Below are 13835 nucleotides of genomic sequence, written 5' to 3'. Positions count from 1 at the left end.
GAGCCTTCATAAAGGCCTGACTAAAGAGGACAAGGGTTTGGCCCTGTGTGCATTAAGGCTGAGTGTTTTGATGTTGGTAAAAACCAGCAACATACTATTTGAACACTGGATTCAAAGTCTGAAAAGTGTATCTAAAGACTTGTATTGCAAGGGGGTCGGAGAAAACGAGGATAACGAATATGAAGGGAAGTGGATTGCCTGTTTTTCTTTTCTCTCTCCCTGCTGGTCTATAAATTCTGCAACCTTGTGGGTGTTCCTCGCTACAGTTTACCAAAGGATGCAATGTTATATCGTAGTACACTTCCCCATTCTTTTTCCAAGTAGCTGTTCTTTCGTATCATTAATAAGTTGGCAGTCACAGTGAAGGCTGAAACACCAGGTTAAAGGAATTTTCTCTCTACTGTTCTGCTTCCAGATATCTCTTATCTTTCCTTAATGTAATGTGAAAACCTTGGGCCAGAATGAGATATTACTGTACTGAGGATACTCAAAACATCAACCCTGATTATCCTCTCTCTTGTTCCTGGCTGGCAACATCTGTTAATACAAAAGCATGGTGTGACATCATCACCATAAACTGAGTTTCCTTCTTCCCACCATCACAAACCAATGAAATGGAGGCAGGGAGTAGAAGCCCCTGCTCCATGTCATTCATTATACGTGGCATCAGAGAAGAGAGTGGAGAAGGGAGATGCAAAGTTGCTGCTTGCTCATTACATAAAGAGAGAAAATGCATTCCCCCACCCCACCCAAAAAAGAAGACCACAGGTTTGCATAAAATTTGTGTGCACTAATTTTTATCTTTATCTATGAATATTGAAATAATTACTAGGCGATTTCTGTGTCTGCTTAGCCTGCTGTCCTGGTGCTGTTGATGAGCAGTTCTTGCTCCCTTCTAATGGTTCTTTAATCAATGGCACCATCACTGATATTTTTATTCTCCCAGGTATTTGGGTCCTGGTTCATCTTGTGGTTGAATGAAGCGTCTAGTGTTTTTGGTATAGTGAGTTTTTGCCTGATGTAGTGGCTGGCATATTGGACTAGGACCTGGGTCCAGGGAGGTCAGGGTACCATTCCCCACTCAGCTGTGGCGAGTTCACTGGACCAGTCACAGCTTCTCCGTGTGGCCTGCTTTGCAGGGTTGTTGTGAGGATAACACGGGGAGGTGGAAAACAATGTACACCCCTTTTAGCTCATGGGAGAAAGGGTAGAATATAAATGGAATAATAAATAATTTTAATGCATTGCTTCCAAAATTGATTTTTTTTTTAATGTATCATCCTTCTTTTTGCATTATTACAATTAGTTGCTTTGAGACATTTGTGGGACTCAACACACATCTAAGTAAATAATTTTTAAAACAAAACAAAAATATTTGGACGGGATGTCTTCCAACTCTACAATTGCATGATTCTGTGTTTTTATGTAGCTCAAGGATTTGTCCCACCTGCATTTCAGATTGCCAGGGCTCAGAATGCAGATTTCAGGATGAGGGTGAACGGATTAGACTCTGTTCAGTGGTAACCAAGAGAGTTTGCAAAGAGTCCTTCCTCCTTGCTCTAGAAATTATCCTGGAGGCCTGGAGGTCTGCACTCATCTCAGACTCAGGTTAAACTGAGTAAGTAATGGCAACATCCAGTGAATAAGTCAAGGAGACACTTTCCAGCATGATTCCACATTGCAGATGAAACAGGTTCCAGCACAGGGAGTTTACATACTCAAACTGCCACCAACAATGTCACGATGAGGTTGCATCATAGTCTAGACACAGGACAGTGTAGGCTAGCATCTGATGTGGTCAAGTGAGAGAATGTCTTTCCTGCACCAGCTGGAGATGATGTTGCAACATTTAAATTGGTAGACGTATAACAGTGGCAATGTGCACTGCTAGAAGCAGGGAAGATTCCTGAGTGATCATTAAAACATACAACTGATTTCTACCTGCATGCTTACTTGGGGATAAGCTACACTGAATGGTGGCACTTCCTTCTGAGTAAACATCCATGGATTAGGACTGCTGCACATGCCTTAAACGTGGATTAGTAAAATTAATAAACATTTGACAAATAATATCATCATGCAGCATATCTGAATTTCAGGAAATAAAAAATCTGTGGCATGTCTGGGGGTTTTTTAATAGCCAGTGTATGTGGTAGATCAGAATCCTCCATCCTTAAATTCACAATAGGAGGAAAGTTTTGATTGGTGCCATTGGGAGATTTTGAAAATTGCAGCCACAGAGAGGCAATTCTGATCACAACTGTAATGGGTCCAAAAAGTTAACGCTGCTTCCTTGATTTAAAAATCAAGCATATCAGGACAAACATCACATCTAATCTGGCTCTCAGAAGGGGAACAGACATCTGGCTACATTTTGTAACAGAAATGTTGCAAATGCCTCACTCCAGGAAGCTATTCTGCTTGTTTACATTAATGTTCATTCACCTCACAGCTCTGTGTGAGGTCTAATGCTCCCCTGTCCCTTTTCTGTTTTGCACAGTATTTTGTGCAAGGGTGCCAGTTTGGCATAATCTCTATTTTAAAGCACTCAATTTCTGGGAACTTGGTTAAGAGGGTGCTTGGAATTGTAGCTCCGTGAGGGTAAAGTATATGTCACAGAATTTTTCAGGGGAATCCATGTAGTTAAATGTATGATGTGTGGGCAGCTGAAGAAACCTTGTTGAGAAAATGGCTAAGCCTGTTACCAAAGCTCATGCACACACACACTATCTATCTATCTATCTATCTATCTATCTATCTATCTAGCATTTGTATACCACTTATATGTTTTGGTAATAAGCAGTCTATAAAGATATGAAATAAATGTACACACTGTAATTCACAGGTGGGTAGCCTGTTGGCCCACAGGCCGCACTCTGCCTCCCCGATGCCTCCTGAAGCTGCTTCACTCTTCCAGCCCCTCAAACTTCCTTCCATTCTGTTTGTTCCTTCCATATTTCTCATGGCTTTTAAAAGTGTTCACTTCCCCACTCCCGGAACAGGTGGCATTTTATTTAATTAATTTTTTAAAATAAATAAATAAATGCAAATGCCCCACTTCTATGATTTGAGGAAAATAACTCTCCCTCCCTTCACAAGGTGTCCAATAACAAATTGGTAGGCTCCTGCTTCAATAAATTACTTTCACTTGCTTACTCTCAGTAGCTATTCTGGTGAGAGAGAGAGAGAGAGAGAGAGTGTGATCTCATCAAACCGTATAGGGTTGCTAGATGCACAAAACCTGCACAGGGACTGGGAGTTCTAATCTGAGGTAGCCATGTTGAAGACCGAAGCAGGATGGCCTTTATCCAGAATTAGTTAATCCAGAATATTTCAGCTATTGCTGGCATGTGCCCCCTTGACAAATTTGCCCTGGGGGAATGCAGCCCTCATCAGCCCCACCCCACCCCCAGCTGCAATTTGCTACAGTGAATTGTTTTTCATAAAGGTGACTACTACTTGCTACCATTTGTAAAAGGGAAATGACATTGCAGACCTATGTCGCATTATTGCCACAAGGAGAAATGAGCTAAATCTCATAAAGCACTTTTGTTCACAGTGCAGTGTGCACTTAACATTTTGATGGAAATTCTGGGCACGCTGCTGTGGCCTGGGCCTTTGGCTTTACAAATGTTACATAAATGGTAACTTATGCGGTGAGACAATGAGAATAGACTTGCCAGACTTGCCAGGTACAGGATTAAATATACTAACATAGAACCTTATTCAGTTTGCCCCAGGCATCAAGCCAAAGGAAGCTTTTAGTAAATTGGTCTTAAATTAGGTCTTTATCTCTTAAAAATTGAAATGAACAAAGAGCAAACTATTCCCACTATTTCAACAGCAGTGGTGGAGATACTTTCCTTCCCTCACCACCCCCTTCCTCAACTGATGTAGCAGAGGTTGATCTTAGACACTTTCTAGCCTTCCATTGACTCCAGAGACTCCCATCTGAATTTTAGGCTTGAAGGAGATATTACTACTGCTACTTCTTCATAGGGTAGACCCACTGAAATGATTGAGACTTGAGTTAGGCACGACAGACCTCCATTGAGTTCAACTCTTCACATGACTATATCTGGATTCAGTGCATACTGTGCTAGGACTCCATTCATACGCAATGTGTGAATAAAAAGGTAAAGGTACCCCTGACCATTAGGTCCAGTCATGGCTGACTCTGGGGTTGCGGCACTCATCTCGCTTTATTGGCCGAGGGAGCCGGCGTACAGCTTCTGGGTCCTGTGGCCAGCATGACTAAGCCACTTCTGGTGAACCAGAGCAGCGCACGGAAACACCGTTTACCTTCCCACCAGAGCGGTACCTATTTATCTACTTGCACTTTGATGTGCTTTCGAACTGCTAGGTTGGCAGGAGCTGGGACCGAGCAACGGGAGCTCACCCTGTCGCAGGGATTCGAACCGCCAACCTTCTGATCAACAAGTCCTAGGCTCTGTGGTTTAACCCACAGCGCCACCCACGTCCCAGCTGTCATCAAATCTACACACCAGCTAACAATGTGGTAGTATATAAGCAGTGAATTAAAAAAACTCCAAAAAAAGTCCATCAAACAGAATTATCAGTAAGCAACAAGTGACACATATAGGTGTGTGCCTTTGTGGTCTTGTGGTTTATTTACTTTGTGGTTAAAAGGTAGTCTTCTGTAAACATGAAATAGGGTCTTCCTTGGTTTGCTCTGCCATATTGTAACCACAAATCGTAACCACAGATCAGTTTTCTGTGGATGGAATCTCACTGCTGTCCTGGTTGTCATGGAAGAGCTTTTGATCCTGCAGCACCCAAAATCCTAGAAAATTGTCTGCATGGAACAGGGTGGAAGACAATGTGGGGAAATGCAAGTTGGCAAACATTGCCTGCCCTGCTTTCTTCTTAATGGAGGTATTTGCTGGATCAAAAGGCCTTCTTACCATAAATACAAGGGCAACAATTGGATTCCACCCTGTATTATTTTAAATAAAACTTTTTACCTAGTTTTTTTTTAATGGAACATTTTCTTTCAACATTGCAATTCATAGGAAACTGACTTTCTGGAGTAAACCACAAAAAAGCACAAAACAGATTTGGTGTAAGAAACTGAGGCACCTGCTGTTCGATAGCATTTTATTTTATTTTTGAACTTGCTGAAACTTTTTAATGAAATACATTATTTACTGTATTTTATTTATTTTTTTAAAATCAATCGGTCCTACCTCCACCAGCTGATCTGAATGTTCTTTCAAGCTTTCGTGTCAGTTAAGTTAAATTGAATATGTTCACCGATACATCAAATAGTTTTCAATGTTTTTATAGCTCAAGGGCGACTAATATGAATCAGGTGTAAAAGTAAATGTCCTTTTCTGTTTCAGGGAAGAGCTTCACTTTGACCATCACAGTCTTCACAAATCCTCCGCAAGTAGCCACGTACCACAGAGCCATCAAGATCACAGTGGATGGGCCTCGAGAACCAAGAAGTAAGTATTCAGATAACCTAAAGGCAGAGAAATAGAATGCACACACACACCATTCTATTTAATAAACTTTGAATCTGATCTTACAATAAAATTTACTAAGGCTGTACTCCTGTGTACTTGGGTGGGGGCCTTGGGCCAACTGCAGTCCTTCAAGCCTTTATCTCAGGCTCTTGGGCCTTCCCACACTAAATCCCCTCCCCAGCCCGAGCTCCTCTCCCCAGGCCATTCCTTTCACTGGCCTTGCTTCACACTCCCCTTGAGTGTTTCTGCCTGGCTAGAATGTGCCTTCCAACACTGAAAATGCCTTTTGTTTCCTGGAGGTGCAGACAAAAATTTTCATTTGTTGCCTCGCCCACTTTTTCCTCTGGCCCTGCCTTCCCTCACTGGCATGTAACCTCCAGAAGATTCCCCAAAGGAAATGTGCCCCCTCAGACTGGAAAAAGTTCCCTGCCCCTGCTAGATGAAGTTATTTGGGAGATGGAACTCCCATCTACACATTATTTCCAAGCGAACATGTGTAAAAACTGCACTGTTAAATCTGACTGGCTGCATTTTAGATCTCTAGCTATATGGTTTGTGGAAATCAGTTAGCTAGGAAGTTACACTATTTTAAACCAGAATTTCACTGCGAGGGAGGGGGGCTCCCCTAGGGATCTGTTTTGCATGGCTATTGATTTGGAAAGAGACAGTTGAAATGCCTTTTTGAAGAGAATGAACAGGGATAGTAGATGCAGAAATTGACAAAGGATGTGGGATTTCAAATACACCATGCATATTCTTCAGCATTTCTTACTCACTTTGGAATTTTGGAATTTTAATTTTAGAAACAAAATAGCCCTGTTCAGACTCCCCCCCCCCCCCATTCCCCTCAAAGCTGGCAGATGGAACAGAGGTGAAAGGGGTGGGGGAGGCAGAAAAACAGCAACCAGTTGCTCTTGTGTGCAGCTTATTGTATCTCATGCCGGTCTGCAGCTTAAGAAAACAGTAATTCTTGAAGGCAACACTTCAAGCAGGCAGTTGGAATTTATTCCGCTGAGGCGCAGATCTTCAGTCAAGTGACTGCCATATTTTTTTTTCATTTTTAACAATTAAGAATGAGCAAACAATATATGGTATCTCCAGGGATAAATTCAAAATACTCACATGAGCACAGTGTGTTCAGGAGGGGAAATTCCCCACCCCAAAGCCACCTCGTTGCTGAACTAATGCAATACGTTCCCTTCTCATTGCCCAAGGCAATAATTAACTTTACTGTAGAATACTCATATTTGTATTGAAATATCCTCTTGTATGCTGAGGTTTGTGGTTTCTTCTTATTCCCCACCCCGCCACACGCACACACACATTTGGCAGAGGCAGTGTGGCTGTAGCAGAAGTCAAAACGGGAAGAGCATAGAAACAAGCACCCGTGGGAGGGAGAGCATTGCAAGTTAGGATTGAGTTCCAAATCAATTCTGTACATTAAAAAAACAACCCTTTGTGTGAAATCGTGGCAATCACTAATACTGAAAGAGCACTGGCACCGACTTTAACAGACCTGTGAAGACCTGATATATAATGTTCTTCATCGGTTTCGTTTTTACTAGTTCATCTTGCTAGCTTCAGACTGATGAATATTTCCTCTTTCTTTTCATGCAGTTTCCATCTAAGTGTTTGTCTGCATTTGGACTACGCAACTGTATATGTAATCTAGAGGATGTTTTTAAAATTAAGTCTCATAGTGCAACATTGTATTTTCCAAGCAAAATGCAATTATATTTATTTGCCTTAAACATGCAGTACCCTGCCCCAACCCCGCTAGATACTTATGTGTGTGTTTTTGACTGCAGTAGTGTCATGGGTTCGTGCTTACAACGTCACTTATTATTTTTATATTTCTTTAGAGCATTTGTACACTGCTCCTCAGCCAAAAAAAAACCTCCCAGAGTTGCTTGCATACAGTCAATTAAAACCAGACAGTCCCTGTCCATAGGATTACAATATTAAAAAAACACACACACAGGAAAAGAGGCAGGTAAGGAAGTGGGGGGGGGGAATAAAACTTAGGTACTAATTCTTAAACAGCTTTTATAATGACCAACTGGCACAGTTCAGGAGGTACCTGATCGAGCTGGTCTTTAGACAAAGCGGATGGAATGATTATGAACGGCTTACAAATACTGAGCTATATATCTGTCCCCCAATCAGTAATATTACCCCACCTTTAAAAACAATTTCCTATCACCTTTTCAGTCCTGGAGCATATATGCAAGCCCTTGTGGAGACACCTCCCACCCACCCCCATCAAACTCAAGTTTCAGCAACAGTATAATTACTGGGCAAGGGATGGGTGACCCATCATCTGCACAGGTTGTGCTACAGGCACATCTGGTGCATCATTGGGTACCTGTTGTGAGCTCCTTGGTGAAGGGAAGAGGGTTAGGAGTAGCAGCATCCCTTCTCTTTTCCAGAGCTGGTCTACTCCAGTCTGACCAGCATGCTTGTACCACCTCTTAGAGTTTCCTCAGCAATAGCTATCCTGCTTACAGAAGACTATCTATAACATTGGATCCTAGGTTCAGCTAGTGATGAATTAGGCCTAGCAGTGCTTATACAGCATTGACAAAACAAACACCTGCTTTTCTTGTTGTTGCCTGGAAATCCACACTTCCTCATAGCTTTCATGTGCACACCCCTTCTTCTGTGATAAACCCATTAGTACTACCACTTGAAGACATTACCTAAAAAATACATGAATGCCATAGGAGTGAAATTAATAACTGGTCTAAAAATGAGGGTCTCCAAATGAGCAGGGGGGTCTCAAAGAGTGGCTCTACATCCTCCAAGTACCTTGTAATTATTGGATTGGATCCAGACAGTGTTATTCACACTTCAGTTCCATTAAAATCATGACAACTTGCTCTATTGATTTGAATTGGAATAAAGCATGATTAACTTAGTATGGATCCATCCTGTTAATACTGCTGCTGCTGCTACAACTGTGTGTGTGTGTGTGTGTGTGAGAGAGAGAGAGAGAGAGAGAGAGAGAGAGAGAGAGAGAGAGAATAGGCACGTTTCTACCTATATATTCTAGGAGCTCTTATACATTCTATACCAGGTATAGATTTATTAGGAGAGATGGTCCAAGAAATACAGTAAAATTATATCCCTTCTGGGCCCATCGTGCTAGCTGTCTTCTTGGCAAACCAAACTTTGCGCTACCAAGAATGTCAACTTATAAGATTTCATATTTTTAAAAGCAGCATGGGGCTTCTTACAAAGCAATGAACACACTTTGTACTTTGACTCCCAAGTGGATTTTCACACAAGGATATGAAATCTTGTCATGTGATGGACAGGTGGGTTGCACCCACCCAACTGTCAAAATTGTTCTGCAGTATGGAAGATTGATAAAGACCAGAACCAAAAAAGTTACCTACCAATTCTTATATAAAAGATATTAAATGTAGTAAGTATATAGTCTTATGAAATAAATATTACTCCCCCCAAAAAACAACAACACCCAACTGCGTAGTTTTTAGGAAGCACTTGAGCTTTAAAATATTTGGGGAATAAAGACTGAAGGGACACTGAGATTACTAATATTTTGAAATCAGTAGTAGTTATCCATTAGCAGCCTATTTTCTTTCCTCAGTGAAACACATCTAAATATAGAACTACACAGAAAATAAGGATGGCAATGATAGAGATCTTACTTTATGGTTCCTAAAACGAACATTCAATTTATGATACCTTTTATTTTCCATTGTAGAGGCATCTGAAACTTGCATTCATTAAATAAATTCTGGTGGAGCGTTTGCCAAAAAGACTTAAAAGGTTATTTTCCATGGTGGTGAGCTTATGAATCACAAACCAAAGTTGCTTTTCTATGAGCCAGTTCTTTGAAGAAATTCATTACCTAGATCAAGAAATGTAGTAGACGTACAAGGATTCTTAAATTAGCTACTTTCCCCAAGGCTATTTCAGTTATTGTATTTTTCAATGAACAAATAATGTATTTTCCCTCTTTTGAGTGTGTCTTTAAATGCTTCTCTGCCATTTGAGGATAAGGCTATCAATAGCTGCTAGTGCAGCCCAGTATCAGAGGCAGATTATCTCAGAATACAGTTTGCTGAGGATCATGAGTGGGAGAGAACTTCTGGTCTCATGTAGTGCTTGTGAGGCTTCCATAGATTTCTAGTTGGCGACTGTGGGGACAGAATGTTGAACTAGAATAAGCCTTTGGTTTGCTCCAGGAGGGCTCTCATGTTCTTATTGTTTTAAAGCAGGCTTCCTCAAAATCGGCCCTCCAGATGTTTTTGGCCTACAACTCCAATGATCCCTAGCTGGTCAGGGATGATGGGAATTGTAGTCTCGAAACATCTGGAGAGCTGAGTTTGAGGAAGCCTGTTTTAAACACTACAATTATAAACCTATGATCCATTAATTTTGTCCTTATGGAAATCAAGCCATGACCAAATTTCTACTCAGAGATGTGGCCTACTGAGGGTGCCCAAGAGAGGTGTGGGAAAAGAACTATGTACCCGCCATCTGCAGGTTGTGGTGGTATGTGCATTGAATTGATTATCAGTTCTGCAAGCTGTGTGTGTGTGTGTGTGTGTGTGTGTGTGTGTGTATTAGTACAAAGTGCCACTATGTGAAAACCCCACCAACAGTGATCTGAACTGACAGCACTGTTCATTGGGCAAGGAGAAGAGGGGATCCTCTCTCAACCACTGATACTGACACACACACACACACACACACACACACACACACACACACACACACACACCCTTCCTATCAAAAGGGCAGGACTCAGTAAAATAAAAAGCAGCAAGCCTCTGTGCACTGAGATCTGAACTCCTTGAATAATGTCCCCTCCAGTGTGTGCTCGGCATTAAGAAGATTCATAAGCCCTTTCCTTAAATGGCTCCTCCCATTTTGAGTAGGTAGCTGTAGCACCACAGAATGGAAAGAGTGTTTCTCTGTCCTCAGTGCTTCCCTCACTGGCAGCCAGTGAGTAAACAGCCTGGCTCAAATACAGGAACTGCAGACAAAGAAACTTTGTGGTAGCAAATGGGTAAGGGTTGTAGCAGGTGGGGGTGGGGAAGAGAAGGTGTAAGATTACACAACTTGGATTGCTACCAGAGGGGACCTATTTTCGCCACCTTATTGTTAGTTTTTGCCTCTCAATTTGCATTTCTCTTTCTTTTGCCTTCATGGTGGAACATGGGAATGCAGGTAGTCAGGCCACTGGGGGCTTTATAGAGCAGCTGCAGCAGCACTCTGAAATAAGCTTGGAAGGGGTAGATCTGCACCACACATTTAAAGTGCATGACTTCCCCCGAAGAATACTAGGAACTGTAATTTGTTAAGGATGTCAGGGATTGTAGCGCTGTGAGGTGGGGTGTCCTGAGCCCCTGACCTGCCTGGTGGCAAGTCAGTATGTCAAGTCCAAAACTCAACAGTCAGGAAACAGGGTCCAGGGTCAATCCACATCAGCATCAACAGTAATCAGGAAACCCAGTCCAAAGTCAACGCCAAAGCACAGTCCCATGGTTGTCCAGGAGCATTCAAGCCAAGGTCCATCAACCTGAGCAGTTGAGCAGACACAGCCCCTCAGCTCTGCTTCCCTTTTATACGATGCATGCTGATTACAGCATCTGGGCTTGACGAGGTATGCGGCCCTCACCTGTTCTGAGTCTACTCCAACTGAGGAATCACACACCGCCTCCCAGAGCTAACTAGCCCCACTTGGCCAGTTAGGGAGCTGTGCGTCCTTGCCTCCTAGAGCACCCCTTCCGCTGCTCCCTATGACTCAGAGCCTGCCATGTTTATGGAGACAGGGGCCCTTCTGGCTCTGGTGATGGCTTCTGCTGCTCTGGTTCCTGTACACTGACTGCCATCCCCTCACTATCCTCCATCACCGTGTGAGTACTTCGTTCTCCATCCCCAGTTTGCCCCGGTGTCGCCCAGTCCCAAATCACCCCTCGATTGGATCCTCTTCCTCCTTCCAGTAATCCTGCCAGTTCATGACACGGTTTCCATAATTCAATTTTTTTTTGGGGGGGGGGGGAGTCACGTGCTTTGAATGTGCATTGCGTGTTCTTCAGATGTATGACATGGATCTTCCAAAAGACTAATCTCATAGGCCTCTAAGACAGATGGGTCAGAAATTGTAAGATGTTTATGTATTGACAAAATGAAAATTAGTAATGCCAGCTAAATATAAAAGTTATGGCTTTTGAACCTACTACTGCTACTACTACACATACATGTATGTGGCATTCTGGGCTGGTTTTTGTTACCTGCTGGCTGTATCTTTTCGATCGAGCCGCTGACAGTTTTGGTTGACCACACCACTTCACTGTTGAAAGTTAATACTGTTTGACTCATTCTGTGCTGTTCGCATCAAGCCAAAGAAAACAAGGGGAAGAATAATCTGCCTGTGTGCAGTTTGGAAACTTCTCAGACACTCTGCATGCAAAGCACTATATAGTAGCTTACTATATCTCTTTGCAAGCTGCAGAGGAGGAAACAAACAGCATAGCATGCGTAAGACTATGCAGCACCATGGACGACATGAGAGGGTGCAGGGAACTGCAAGAATACTTGTATGTAACAAACTGTTAGCACAATGGAGAGACTGTTAAGGAAGTTAAAGGGGGGGAAATACTAAGCCATTCCAGTTTCGACATGCAGAGATGTTTATTTCAGAGGCAGGGGGAGTTGCTCATTTTATCACAAGTGGGTTATTTTGGTTCACGTTGTAAGAGTAAACATTCAAGCAAGGGAAAATCCACTTTTCCTTCCACCACCCCATTTGTTAAGCAAAGTTTTGATGACTCAGGGCATGAGCAATGGCATAGAGGGCCTTTTCATTGGTAGAGTGAGTCGCTTTAGTTACTAGTGCCTGTTTTTAACTCTCAAAAGACAGTTTGGAAATGAAATGGGTTCATTATATTTCTGGGAACACCCCGTTACAAATTTACTATAGTGACTGACTTCAGTGGCCATGATCCAGAGATTCTGTTTTGGGTGTAAAGACAGACTTCCATAGGTGGGGCAGCTGTTTGCCAGCAGTTTGTGAAGAAAATCAAGCAGTATACACAGAAGCCATTCTGCATACAGAATGCTGCTAACTGTACGCATAGATTGAGAAGGGCTGTGAAAATTTTAAAACTTTCTTAAAGCTAAGTTAAATTCTTGCGTGGAATTCTTGCTCATGAATGTTGTCAATATTCTATTGCTACTATTGCTGTTTAACATTTACTTTGTGTCCACTAGGGATGGACAAATCAGATTTTTAATTTCACATGTTCGTAAATCAATTTCATCTTGTTTCTGCATTAATCTACAGGGTTCCCCCCCCCAAAAAAAATGTACCAAGATATACATTATTTTTGTATGTAGTATCTTAACATTATCTTTTAACACTTTTAAATTTAAAATAAACATTTTGTATGCATTTCGGTACATTTTTAAAGCTGAAATCTAAAATCCGTCTCAAAATTCAGAGAAGTGCAAGAACTGCAAGATTCCTGTGTTCTGTTCCACATATTAGTCTGAGAAGTGTAAATCAGGTCAGCTTGCTTAAAAATGGGGTTCAAGCAAAATCTTCAAGTATCTCTAATGTCAATGCAACACTAGGCACAATATGACAAAATGAATACAGTTTCTGCCCAGGAGACTTAAACAGTCTCCATTTATCTCAGTAGATAGAGGTGGAACGAGAGATCCAGAAATGCCAAATATACCTAGTTAGGTAAGCCCCGCCCTGCATAATCGATCACATGATGCTGTGCACTGTTTGAATGGCAATGCCTCTTGAATATTTTATTGGGGAGGGGAGCAAAGAGACTTCAGCCCCTAGGGGTTGGCTCCTATGAGGCACGCTTTTTCTAATGCTCTGGTAAAAGGAATACATTTATTACAAAAATAACCCCTCAAGTGATGCTACCAGAATCACCAGTCAATCAGAGCTGAGGGGAGAAATTCTCAATGCTTTTTGCCAGATTAATTTTTTCCCCCATGGCAGTAATGGTCCCCTTTGCAAACTCTGAAGCACAAGTTTAATGTATTAGGAGCAAGGAAAGCAGCACCCTTCCCTTGAGACACCTGGCTCTCCTCATTTAAGTGTTTTCTTAACAGACTGCTTCTTCCACACTTACTTTGCTTTTGCATGTCCTCAAACAAACTTGTTTTTGGTGAGTGCTGGAAGATAGAACATGTAAATAAGGGAAGGTTTTTCCTAAACCCTTCACATTCTGGCTGGCATTAGTCTTCGCTTTAAAAGTTCTTTTAAAAAGAATTCCTATGTGCCTGTTTTACATTACTTTTACCGTATTGGCCCGAATATAAGCCGCACCAGCAAATAAGCCTCAT

The 13835-nt window shown here is 42.0% G+C and overlaps 1 protein-coding gene across 3 annotated transcripts in view; it reads left to right on the top strand.

Annotated features, from left to right (window-relative positions):
* The window catches only part of RUNX1 (RUNX family transcription factor 1), a 175194-nt gene that overhangs the window by 113703 nt on the left and 47656 nt on the right, over window positions 1–13835 (top strand). For all 3 annotated transcript variants that reach the window (XM_028727126.2, XM_028727125.2, XM_077927327.1), the window contains one exon: window positions 5364–5468. In XM_028727126.2, the coding sequence (XP_028582959.1) occupies window positions 5364–5468 (105 nt within the window). The remainder of the gene's footprint in view (window positions 1–5363; window positions 5469–13835) is intronic.

This window comes from Podarcis muralis, chromosome 4 (genome assembly GCF_964188315.1).
Source record: "Podarcis muralis chromosome 4, rPodMur119.hap1.1, whole genome shotgun sequence".
NCBI lineage: Eukaryota > Metazoa > Chordata > Lepidosauria > Squamata > Lacertidae > Podarcis > Podarcis muralis.
The sequence above is the reverse complement of the archived record's forward strand: the minus strand, read 5'-3'. Positions and strand labels throughout refer to the sequence as shown.